Source organism: Pyrus communis, chromosome 1 (assembly GCF_041283825.1).
Source record: "Pyrus communis isolate YQ-2024b chromosome 1, ASM4128382v1, whole genome shotgun sequence".
NCBI lineage: Eukaryota > Viridiplantae > Streptophyta > Magnoliopsida > Rosales > Rosaceae > Pyrus > Pyrus communis.
This window is the reverse complement of record NC_142565.1, coordinates 908,428-920,289: the sequence shown is the minus strand read 5'-3', so window position 1 is coordinate 920,289 and position 11,862 is coordinate 908,428. Positions and strand designations below refer to the sequence as shown.

Here is an 11,862-nt window from a genome sequence, read left to right as displayed (position 1 = left end):
ATATAAAATTTTAACGTAACTTAACCGTGACCACACATCACAGAAGAGCATGAAAAAAATATGAAAGCAGACAATCCACCTCCTCAAAGTTAAGGGAGAAGAAAAGTAAAAGTGCTGGTGGGGTGTAGGAAGCGAGGAGCACAACCCTCGGGTTTGATTAAAAATTATATAAAGTTGGTTGGTGAATTATGAATTTCAATTTCAAATGAAGTAATGAGTAAGTGAGTAGCATCTGATTTCTGGTATGCTGCATACGTGCATTGCGATCTAGCTACCCATATCATAATAGGCCCCTTCCTCACATTTTTCTTTTGAAAAATGATATCCGCACCATTTTTTTTCGTCTGCACCCATTTGTTTATGGAAAATTTAACAAAAAACTCTTAATATTGTTTACTTTAACGAAAAATCATATTTTTACACTAAAAAGTCAATCCTTATACTATTCATTTTACCCTTTATTTTGTCTTTATCATTAAAACTTAAAGTTTTCAAGTCTTTTTCATAAGTTTTCCTATTGTTTATTTCTGTCGCTTGATTTTTCTTTGATTTATGCAATCCAAAAGCCACGGAGTTTGTGCATGAGAAGAAAAAGGGCATGCGAATATCATTTATTTGACAGAGAAAAGATGAATATTTCGAACTGAAAGCCATAACAAAGAAGAAAACACGACAACAAAACTGTCTTCGGATGATCGGTACTCATACGCAGATGCAGCATAGTAGGATACTATATATAGGCCTATACAGTCAAAATGCCTAGAAATGAACTCGAAATACAGAACGAAAATGCATTAAGCACCGTGTGTGTGTTCGCGCGCGGCTGCTTCTTATATTCAAACAAACGAACCTTGAATTATCGACACCCTAGAGCAGCTCTTCCTTCGTCATTGATAGATGTATTTCTACAAATTTTCTGAAGATCAATGTACCCTATAATGGTATCCTCGAAAACTGCACCGTCAAGGTTTGCTTCGTTAAAGGTGGAACCTGATAAGACACTGTTAACAAACAAAGCTCCTTGCAGATTCGCTTTCTCAAAGTTAACCCGGTCTAGAACTGCATTCGTGAAGTCGGTACCTGCAAAAGAGAGAAAAATTGGTAATCACCATTGCTGTGTGCATTTGATATCAAGGGATGATATGCAAGCTTACCCTTGAAGCTAGCTCCTGCAGCATAAGCCTTCGACATCACAACTTCTGACATGTCTGCGCCATCAAATTTGGCTCCGGACATGAGTGCTGCTGCAAGACTCTTTCCCTTAAGATTGGACTTCTCGTTTGTGTAGTCACAGAAGCGGAGATCAATTGCCTTGTCGTAAACTCCATTTGCCTGACCTATCGTATTTCCAACAAATGCAACCTCACATCGCCTTGGATCAGTAGACAGTGGAGGCAACCTCTGTTGGATACAGAAGAAGTCAGTTTATCAACTTTTCATAATCACAGCTATAAGAAGTTAAAACTGGTAACTTATAATTTGGATAGTGACATTTTGGCTCCTGCTTATTTGATGCAACATGTGGCATTTCATAAGAGATGAAAGAAAACATAATAAGGGAAAACGGGCCATTCACAAAGGATTCGATAAAAAGAGAATACTAGAAGTGGCAATGTAACGAAAAAACTTACAAAGTATCTTGAATCTCTGCTCATGCCATAAATGGATTTTGTAAAGTGAACTGGTACAGACTTATCTGGTTCTCTACCGCGATTCCCAAACAGGGTTTATTTCTTGGTAGCTTATTCGTGACAGTCTTTCAACTAAGGCTAGACAAATTTCTGAGCCTAGACGGCCAACTCTCAACACAATCTTCGTCGTGATGAGTTTAATTGGATAAAATCGCGGCAAAGGAAAGAGTAAGATTTCGGATTATCACATTTGGTGTGAAGGAGTCTCCCGATTCATGAAAAAACTTTGCATCCTGAAGTTATTAATAGAGAAATTTGTGTGGAACTTTAGCGTGAATTTGTTATCGCTTAGATGGTTGTATGTCCTAGTTTTGCTTGGTTCTTGATTGTCCTACAGGCTGATGTTGTGTTCCTCACTTTGTATAGATGATCTTGTTTTACCATACAAAACGCTAAAAGACATTCGGAGATAAGAAAAGCGCGAGAACGGAATGAGATTCAGCTCAAACTGGGGAAATCAAATCTCTCATGAACAGATGATGAAGATAACAAAATCGTAACTTCGTAAGGCAACGGCACCAAAAGCAAGCCAAGTGCAAAATAAATATACGGAATTGGAGGGTTTCAAACCTGACCAGCAGCAATTACAGGTGAGGCAGCGGTAGTCACGGCCCAAACAGCAAGAATCCCACAAGCTACATTCTTAGCTTGCTTCCACTGACTCAGTTCTTCCTTTGTTTCATGACCATCCCTAGAAGCTGCACGCACCCACCCAATTAAACCAAAACATAAATCCAAATCTGCAAATTTTGCAGTACAATGCAGGATCCAAAACTATGCAGAAAAATGCTTATATATCTACTAAAATGATATATTATAAACGCGTTGAAATTTTTATCAAAAAGCTTTCTAAGAAGCATTTGGCATGAGTTTCTCCAACAAGTGCTTCTACGAAAGTACTTCTAAACGTAGTCATTGTATAAAACACCTATAGACAATCAAACCCAGAACTTGAAATTGTTTTTCATAACCCAAAAAAAAGAATCAATCTTTATAAACATTCACCAAAACAAGGCTTACCGGAGCAAAATACACGCGTGGGGGAGGGGAATTGCGGGCGTTTCGTGTGGGAGAATTGGAGAGAAACGCCGTTTCGAGACAGAGGAATCGCTAAAGAAAGTGAAGCAGCCATTTTTCGGAAGACAAAGGTGTTCTCTTCATCTTATCCGTTTCGTTCTTCTTTCCAGTCAGTTCCCGAAGATCAAGATGACGTGGTGTGACACGTGGGATCGTGTCTGACGCCAATGAAAGCTATTTCCCCTTAGCCTTATCCCCCGGGGGTTACTCTTATGTTACACCTTTCAACACGTTTTAACATGAGATAACTTTTTCGTAGTGGTCTAGTGGTAAATGACGGATTACAGGGCTTCATTCAAACTAAAAACTAGAAATCTTGGATTTGAAACCCGCTATTGATGTGGACGCCAGACTTATGGCTAAGAAAGGCTGAAATAGCTCTGTTAGTCTTCCCGACCCCTGAAAAAAATGAATAACCGAAGTTTGTCACTAGTTGTCCCTATTTAAAAATAAATAAATAAATAAAATAAAAAACATTAGACATTTGTATAAATACTCACTCACCCTTATTTGCCCTTGGATCACAAAGTCAATAAATATAAACATACAAGTAAATTTGGTTTTTTCTCAAATGACGTCGGCAAATAACCATTACGAGATAGTTCAGTGGTAGTTGATGATTTTAGACCCGTATTCTACATGACATATTTTAAGTTACTTTCTAACATTAATATACCACATGATGATGACCATGAAAAAAGCTACAATGCTTTTACGAGTCTTCCACTTAAAAAAAAATGATTCTCCTGACAGAACTGCTAACTATCTTTTATAAAAGAGACAAAAAGATGCCGGCACACACTAGTATATGCTTCAAAAATAATGCCTAGACATAAATAGTGGAAAGGAATCCCACCCAATCAATCAATTTAGATTTTTTTAATTTGATTCAACGGTTACAAACAAAGAACTCATTTAAAAGTTATAAAAACTTTAGTTATTCGATTAAATTTCAAAGGAGATGATTTGGTAAATTTGATGAAAGAGATCCGAAGATGATCATTTCCATAAATAGTAAAGAAACAAAGAAAGTAAGAATACAGTGGTAAAAGCGCGTTCCTAAGGACAAGGAACAACAAACAACGAAAGGAGAAGAGCGGAGAAACGGTCGGAGGAATCGGCCTTTGACTTTCTTGGTATATTTGAGGGATCGGGCCTCCTCCGTTTCTCTTTCTCTGACTTGCCACTGCCAAAAAAACCAAAGAGTTTGTTCCGACAATGGAGAGCCAGAGCCAGAGCTCGTGCCTGTCGTACGAGAAGATCAACGGCGTCGCCAGCTGGCTTGGGACCCACGTTGCCTCCGCCTTCTTCACCTCCCTCGAGCGCTGCTCCTGCATCAACCTCTCCACCTCCGACGACCAGGAAACCAACCCCGAGGAGGCACACGACCGCCCCCTCATGCTCTTCGCCTCCCGCTCCGTCAACCTCAGCGACCACCGCCCTCACTACATTTTTTCCTCTTCCTCCGCCTCCTCCTCCTCCTCCTCCACCCCCCCACCAAAAGACGTCGTCAACCTCCCCGTCTGAATGGGTGCATCGGATCAACTGGGGTCGTTTTTGCTTCTTCTCTCTCTCTCTAGGATTATATTTTCTTCATGAAGTTTTGTTTTTTTTTTTTTTTCGATTTATTGGGGTTGGTTTGTATGATTAAATTCAAAATGTTTTTCTTGCTGGTGAATTTGTTTGCCTGGATGTGATGTGTTGTTGTAAACATGTAACAGTTAACGTGGACTGGTAAAAAAGGAGGTCTCCTCTCGTTTCTGTTTGATGGGGAGGTCTCCTCTCGTTTCTGTTTGATGGGTTCTTTTTCGCCTTGATATATTGATTGCATGGTTGGCATGATCTGAAACTGTATCTCTATGCGTTGTTTGTTGCTTCTCTTCCAAGGGATGTGCAATTGGTGTCCATGGGAAGGAAGAAGACAAGTCCTTCTGGGAATTTTAAGGTTTTTCATAGACGTTTCCCGACCGTTGCAAAGCGGGGGCTTTGTTGGCTCGGGATCGTTCTTTATTTGGTTTCTATTGTGATTATTCTATAGAGAATAATGTGTGTTTTTGAATGTGAAATTGTGAATGGGTTAATCAAGAACGTTTAGTAAATGTGGGAATGGGTTAATCAAGAACGTTTAGTAAATGTGGGTTGGGTCAGTTAGTTATAACAGTATAATATGATTTTAAAATACACTGGAGTTTGAATATTCCATATCGAGGAATGGCAAAAGATGGTGAGTTGTGGTCGTGTCATAGTAGTTGGCTTGCCTCTTTACTATAGAGTTTGAATCCCTATCTTGTAGAATGACGAAAGATGACATGTGATAGAGTTTGAATCCCTATCTTGTAAAATGACGAAAGATGACATGTGATGGGTTAAACAAGTTGGTGATGGCATGAGTAGTGTGCTTGCCTCTTATGGTCTTACCACTTGAGTTTGAATTCCCCACCTCGTAAGATATCAAAAGACAACAAATATGGTGGTTAGTCCAATTAGTTAAAACAAGACGACATTCTAAACTCAAGTTCGAATTCTCCACCTCATAGAATGCCGATTGACGAGGCTGAGGGATGTATTAGATTGGACAATTGGATCACTCATTTTGGGCCTATGGATAGGCCTTGTTTCGGACTTAGGTTTCATAATGCAGTGGTTCGAGGAATGGGTTGGATATATGGGCTACGTATCACCCAATAATTGCAACAAGGCCAACAGATATCAATGAGCATGCTAATCCGACTTCCCCTTCTCTTGAAGGTGTTTTTTTGCTCACCATCCTCAAATAACGGCAATGCTCACCATGTTATTTATCCTCATTAAATAAATTTAAATTTTAAAATTTGTTGTCAGTAGCACGCACTGTCATGTCAAAAACTAAAACACGACATTACATTTTAGGTTTGGGAATTGAACTAGTAAAAAGTGGCGTCCACGGTGCAGGGAAGTAATTTTGGGTCCAACTTAGGAAGACACATCAATTGTGTAATTGTATACTTTTCTACCGTAGTATTACCATTCAGTTTCGAGTATGAACATGCAGGAAAAAACCACATGAATATTCCACTTACAAATGAGAAAGAAAATTTGCAGTTTACATTAACTAAATCTCAAAAGGTATTCCTGTTAAGTTAACAAAATCGCTACCGATTCGAGCCTAGACTAAGCTGGTGTTAGACTAAATTGACAGTGTAAGTATACAAGGGTCTACGTCGAAGAAAACCCAGTTAGGAGTGCTCATCCATGGACTCGAGCCACAAATCGTATTCCTGTTAGAGAAGTCTTCTCCGAAAGAGTGGATAGTCCGAGTTTTCCAGCCCCTGGCTGAGGCAACGAGCCACTTCGGACGAAATGGATTCCTGCACATTCCCACTGGCAGCCAAAGCTCATCGACCCTACCATGAAACGGACAAGATTTGGCAGACAAACAATTCAATCATTCTGACCGGCGATCACGATGGAATGGTGGAGTTCCCCACCATCTTTTTCCCAAACGAATTCCAGCCACCAGCGCTTGAATCCCTATCCATCTTAGAGAACAAAGATGTTCTACAAGGCCCACAGGCACCTGCATTATATAGATGTCATATCTCATTGGCTTTCTCCTAACAAATGACTTCACATCTAAAATTTGAGCACCGGCAGACCAAAAGCATCCCACATTGATTATAATTAAACTATCCGGACAAGCTAACCTTGGCCACTGGCTGATCCCGAATTGGATTACATTACAACCGTGGAATATCAGCCACCTGTCGGGACATAAAATGGCCCCATCGGAGAACCAAATCTGTCATCGATCGTGCACATGCCTGCTAGAAATGTCAACTTGACCCTGTTGTGGCCATTGATGCTGCCGAACGTGATGTCACTCATCAATCCGTTAGATTGGTGTCTTGTAATAGGACTAAGCAGGCACTACGCGATAAGAGTGCTGCAGAGGGGATAGCTACAATTCTCTGAAAACCATGCTGAAGACCACTATAGTATCAAGCGGGTACTGGTAAACCATAATTGTGGAACGATCTGATCCGTCCATCCCATCCTGCAGTAACAATAACCATACCCCATGCATGAGAACTGGATGTGTTCTGGCAAGAAGTTTTAAAAAACTTGTACTCGGATATGAGCATAGTAGATTGGTTTGCAAGTGGGCTCGAAGTTGGAAGCTTCTCCTCTGGCCAAGTTGCAGATCCCTTCGGGATAGAATCAAGGAAAGAATCTTGGCTGAGAGAAAAACATGCAGGTGAGGAAAAAGGTAGAGCCTCCTGTAAATTCTCATCAGCAGCCTGAAATTGCCTCTCATTTTCTATGGTCCCACATTTAAATCCAGACCAAGGTATCGCCACAGAAACATTTGTGGAAAAGCGCTCACAAGATCTGATCTTTTTTGCCTGAGAGAGAACTCGTTCTTCATGATTATTGCAGTTCCATACATATACACTAGAATCCTCACTAACCGAGACTATATGTTTCCCATCTGAAGTGAAGGTAGCAGATGTCTGGTTCCCTGCATTTCGTTGTCCTGAAAGAGACGAGAGACAAGGTTTAGAAAAGAGAAATGTATGAAATTCATCAGTCAGATGCTAAAACAGAGAACAAAACTCGTTTGCATGCTAACATTTGCATCAAATTTTCTTATGATATGCACAATGGAAAATCAGAGTGGTGGAAACCAATAAAAAAAAGAAACTATTACAAATAAAAACACCAAGTTATGCAACTACCGGCATACTTGCCGACCACAGTAAGACCATGAAGAATTCTGACTCGTGAATCAGCCGTAGTGACCATCACCTTGCTAGAATCTTGTGGGAAAAACTGTATAAAATAACAAAAATTACTGAACTTCAGATCCCAGATGGATAGGTAAAGTGATGTGTAAAAGAAAAAAAAACCGAAAACAAAGCAGGGAGGAAGTAACTACCTGGAAGCCTGTAATCTTTCTGCACGGAGACTTCTTTTTACTTTGCAAGCATAATTGAGCATCCAATTGCAAAAGATTATCTGCTTCAAGACACACATAACTACTTTATCAGTACAAGCTCAAAGTGAGCAGGGGCACCTACTCAGTTTCTAGGCAAAGGAGGTGAACAAAACGGAGGAGGGTGAGGAATGCAGGTGTAGAATGTCAAAGCATACCTGATATATTATAAAAGCGGCAACTGCCTGTCATTGAGCCAACAATTCCTCCCTGCCGTGTTTGAATAACCATTACTTAATATGTGAGCATACATATACATCTCTACATAACTGAAGGGCAAGAAAATCACCAAACCTGCCCATCAGGGTAATAGCACACCACAGTAACTATATCTCTTACGTCACTCCAATCAACAACTTGGCAGCAAGAAATTCCCCAAATACGTACTTTGCCATCTATTGAACCACTGATGAAGTAATTCTCATCCACTGGATTAAATTGAACACTGGTCACTGCACGATACCAACGAAAAATAGTAAGAGGTCAACTCCATACACTAAGATAAGAGACCAGGATCTTCCAGTTCTATATAATCATAGACAATACAAGAAGCTCACCATAATTACTATGGGAAAAGACTTTGAGGCAACTGCCGCATCCAACTTGCCAAAGACGAACAGTTTTGTCAATAGAAGATGACAGAAGATACTGCATTCAGAACAAATTAACACAAAACCAAATCAAACATTCTGCCATGTATCAGTAAAATGATAAATATTTTCCAGATTACTAGAAATTTAGCTGCAATAAAAATAATCACTTACATTACTACTTGACCAAGAGAGATCCAATATATCATCACCATGCCCATGAAACTCATGCAATGGTTTCTCCAATATCCGGAAGACTTTAGGAGGAAAAATAACACATGCTGAATCCGATGTTTTCCTAAGGCTACTTGATTTGCCTATTTTATCCTTCTCCGAAAATAGTGGATTTAGTTCAGAGAGATGATTCACTGTGAAGTAAATGCAGGATGGATCAATTTTCGGAATGTCATGTTCATTACATCTCTCATTCTCCACTACTTGCCAGACTCGCACAATCCCATCTTCGCCACCACTCGCTAAGTATTGTCCATCGGGACTGAATTTCATTGCCAAAATTGCGCCCTCATGTGCCTGGATATCTTGCCCCATGTGAAGAGCTGAAAGTTCCTTCAACCGCTTCCTGCACTGGTGAACCTTAACTCTTTGTGCCCTGAATCCCATGATTGCAGCATTGCCATTGTGTGCCAATTCATCATCCTCCCCATGCGTATCAACAAGGCATGTGATTGACCGCAACCTACTCAACCACCCCTTCTTAACTCTCTTCAGTATCCCAGCTCTAGCGTTCGCCTCCTCCATTCGATTCTCCATCAATTGTTGAGACAATGAAGATGAAGAACACGGAGTGCGCTTAGACTCTTCGGTCACTTCTTGACCTTCACGTACATTCGGATCCAGCCTCACTTCATCTGCATTACACTCCAAAGGCTTCCCTAAATTCCCATCTCTACATGCAGAATCATCCTTCCAATCCAACTCAATTGAGGTATTGGAATGGTCATTACACCGACATGACACAAATGACCGACTCAAACAAAACTCATCCTCAAAACATGAGGTGGTTCTCAACACAGCCCCACTACTCTCTCCAACTCTCTCAACCACCCCTGCTACATCACTCGTTATTTCCACAGAATTCTCCCCCAAACTTTGATCTACGCTCAGTCCCATCCACTCCAGAAACTTGGCCCGCCGGTCCTTAACACTTCCCGGGGTTCTATTCCACAAATCATAGGGAAAACCAGCCGGAACCCAATTGATGAAGGAAGAATTGGAATCGAATGTCTCAATGGTTTCAGACCCTGCATCGGATGTCGATGCAATTTCCTCTTCTGCATCAAAGAATCCACAATCTTCTTCCTCTCCGCTAAAGCTACCCATTATTCTTTGAGTTCAACCCATCAGATTCCACATCAAGAAACCAGCATTATATACCCCAGGCAACGTGCCAAAATGTAATCCCCCTCCACACAAGCAACCCTATGGAGTAAGAGAAACTACACAAAATTCAAATAAAAAAAAAACACCATTAACACAGAATTCAAGAGCAGTTCAACACAAAATACTTGCTAAATTAAACAAATATGGTAACTTTAGCAGTAAAACAAAAACCAAGGGATCCATCATGGATCCCAATCCACACCCATTGAACCTGGTCTTCCACCACGTATAAAAATCACAATAAAATATGCACAAAACCCCCAAACGAAAATTAAAAACAACCCAAATTCTCAAAAAGAAAAACACTTTCCAGCACACGGATGAAAACCCATTTGCAGAATTCGATGATCATGTGATTACAAATTTACAATCGAATTAACGAGCCAAAAAATTAATTAAGGAAATTAAATACTGGTTTAAGCAAAAGGGTGAAATTTGGTTACATGGGTTTGGTTTTCTATGAGATTCATATGCAACTGGGGAGGGTATAGATCGAAGCAGCCATGTGTAAATTTTGGAGCTTTTGGGGACTCTCGCTCGCTCGAGGAAGCAAAGGAGCACTCGCTCTACACAGAAATGAGAAAGAAATAAAATTTAGTAAATTAAAAAGAAAAAAAAAAGTAGAGAAATATTCAGGGGCAAAACAGGAAAACGGACGAGGGGTCTTGATATTCGTGAGCTGATGGCCCGAGAAACGAGATTTCGAGAGTAGAAGGATCAAGGATGTGCTTCTGCTTGTGTTTTGTGTTTGTGTTTTTTTTCTCTCTCTAGACTCTATCTGTTTCTCTGTCTACAAAATAAAATGGTAATTTTGTCTTTTAGATGAAATTTTTTTTTACCAAATTAGAGTGGAGCTTTTTGTGATGCTGCTAGCTAGCTAGGGAGAGTAAAACAAAATGAATGAAGTATAAACACTTCGTTTACAAACGTCGGTAAATCAATTGATCAAAGTAATATGTTCATCACGTTATAAATTTCATACGCTATAAATTTGAGTTCGAATATTCTTGTTGTAAGTAAAAATAATTTAGAAATTACAATATAATGTCCGTTTTGTTTAATTAAAAGAAAAAAATATGCTCTTGCTATTTATCACGCAAATCATGAACCATATTTAAAATAGTCCATCGAATCCGATTATGGCAATGAAAACATGCGCAACCTTTAACCATTTTTATTAATTGCACCCATATATTGACCTTTTATATGTTGAATTTCAAGCCAGCCTTTCATTTTCTTTTTAATGGATTAATCATATGAAATACGTCGTGGCAAAACCACTAGTTTATCTTTTTTTTTTTTTTTTTTTAAATCTTATAAAAAAAATTCCAAATAATCAATGGACTTTCGACCCTTTTTTATGATCATTGATATTGATACGATTTTATAGATCTTTGCCATATACAGTGGAGGAACCAAATATTGTTGCTTTCAACCCTTTTTTTCTGAAATACTTGGCTTTTGATTCTCTTTTTGGGATTGGTTGATCGGAAAGCTCGGGCAATAGTAGGACATTCCATAAAAAAATTTCTGATCCGCTATAAAATAAAAATCCCATTAGGTTGACTTCATTTTAATGGGTTTTTGTTTGGGAAGGGGAGGATGAGTGTTCATTTTTTTTAATAGTAAGTGTAGTGGTATGAATTTGGTACGTCAGTTTCGGAATGAAATTTACTTCGAATTTATGTGTTTGAAGTTCGCGGATCAAGAGATTCGGACCGATCCAGAGAGAAAGAATGAAATCTGAATTGTTCAAGTTTTTTAGTTTATGTGAAATAATGGTCAATGAGATGGACTAATGGGGGGCATTAGAATTGATAATCTTTCTCATAGAACCATAAATAATTCAGAACTTTAATGATAATCTCCTGATATCGTTCATTTTAACGAAAAATCATATTTTTACACTAAAAAGTCAATTCTATTACTATTCACTTTACCCTTTATTTTGTTTTTACCGTTAAAACTAAAAGTTTTTAAACTCTTTTTATTAGTTTTCTTAAATAATTTAGTGAAAGACAATATTGGTATTTGCTACCCAATTGACTAAGTGAAATTTATTTTAATTTTAGACTAACCTTTGGGCATGGGCAATTAAACCTACGCAGAGTCTCAGACAGAGGTCAAACTG

General features: G+C 39.1%; 3 protein-coding genes across 6 annotated transcripts; 1 reads left to right on the top strand and 2 right to left on the bottom strand.

The window, feature by feature from the left end:
* Window positions 1–582: 582 nt before the first annotated feature.
* Window positions 583–2,869, bottom strand: LOC137720247 (thylakoid lumenal 17.4 kDa protein, chloroplastic). The gene is made up of 4 exons (XM_068459288.2): window positions 2,712–2,869; window positions 2,262–2,389; window positions 1,155–1,401; window positions 583–1,080 (listed from the first exon to the last, which is right to left on the bottom strand). The coding sequence occupies exons 1-4, from the start codon at window positions 2,821–2,823 to the stop codon at window positions 857–859; spliced, it is 711 nt and encodes a 236-aa protein (XP_068315389.2). The 5' UTR covers window positions 2,824–2,869; the 3' UTR covers window positions 583–856.
* Window positions 2,870–3,827: 958 nt separating this feature from the next.
* Window positions 3,828–4,610, top strand: LOC148698922 (uncharacterized). The gene has a single exon (XM_088690848.1). It carries the CDS (start codon window positions 3,987–3,989, stop codon window positions 4,293–4,295), a length of 309 nt encoding a protein of 102 aa, XP_088546974.1. The 5' UTR covers window positions 3,828–3,986; the 3' UTR covers window positions 4,296–4,610.
* A 1,184-nt stretch (window positions 4,611–5,794) lies between these two features.
* On the bottom strand, window positions 5,795–10,523 carry LOC137720235 (uncharacterized). 4 transcript variants are annotated; one of them, XR_015960585.1, is made up of 10 exons: window positions 10,389–10,488; window positions 10,175–10,297; window positions 8,505–9,787; window positions 8,298–8,388; window positions 8,035–8,192; window positions 7,899–7,950; window positions 7,684–7,766; window positions 7,484–7,577; window positions 6,452–7,281; window positions 5,795–6,324 (listed from the first exon to the last, which is right to left on the bottom strand). XR_015960585.1 is itself a non-coding variant. In XM_068459275.2 (9 exons), the coding sequence occupies exons 3-9, from the start codon at window positions 9,669–9,671 to the stop codon at window positions 6,746–6,748; spliced, it is 2,178 nt and encodes a 725-aa protein (XP_068315376.2). In that variant the 5' UTR covers window positions 9,672–9,787; window positions 10,175–10,297; window positions 10,389–10,523; the 3' UTR covers window positions 5,795–6,745. The 4 variants fall into 4 exon arrangements, 2 of the variants coding, with proteins under 2 accessions (XP_068315376.2, XP_088546959.1); XR_011066476.2 differs by having other exon boundaries at window positions 7,684–7,763; window positions 10,389–10,487; XM_068459275.2 differs by having other exon boundaries at window positions 5,795–7,281; window positions 7,684–7,763; window positions 10,389–10,523.
* Window positions 10,524–11,862: the final 1,339 nt, after the last annotated feature.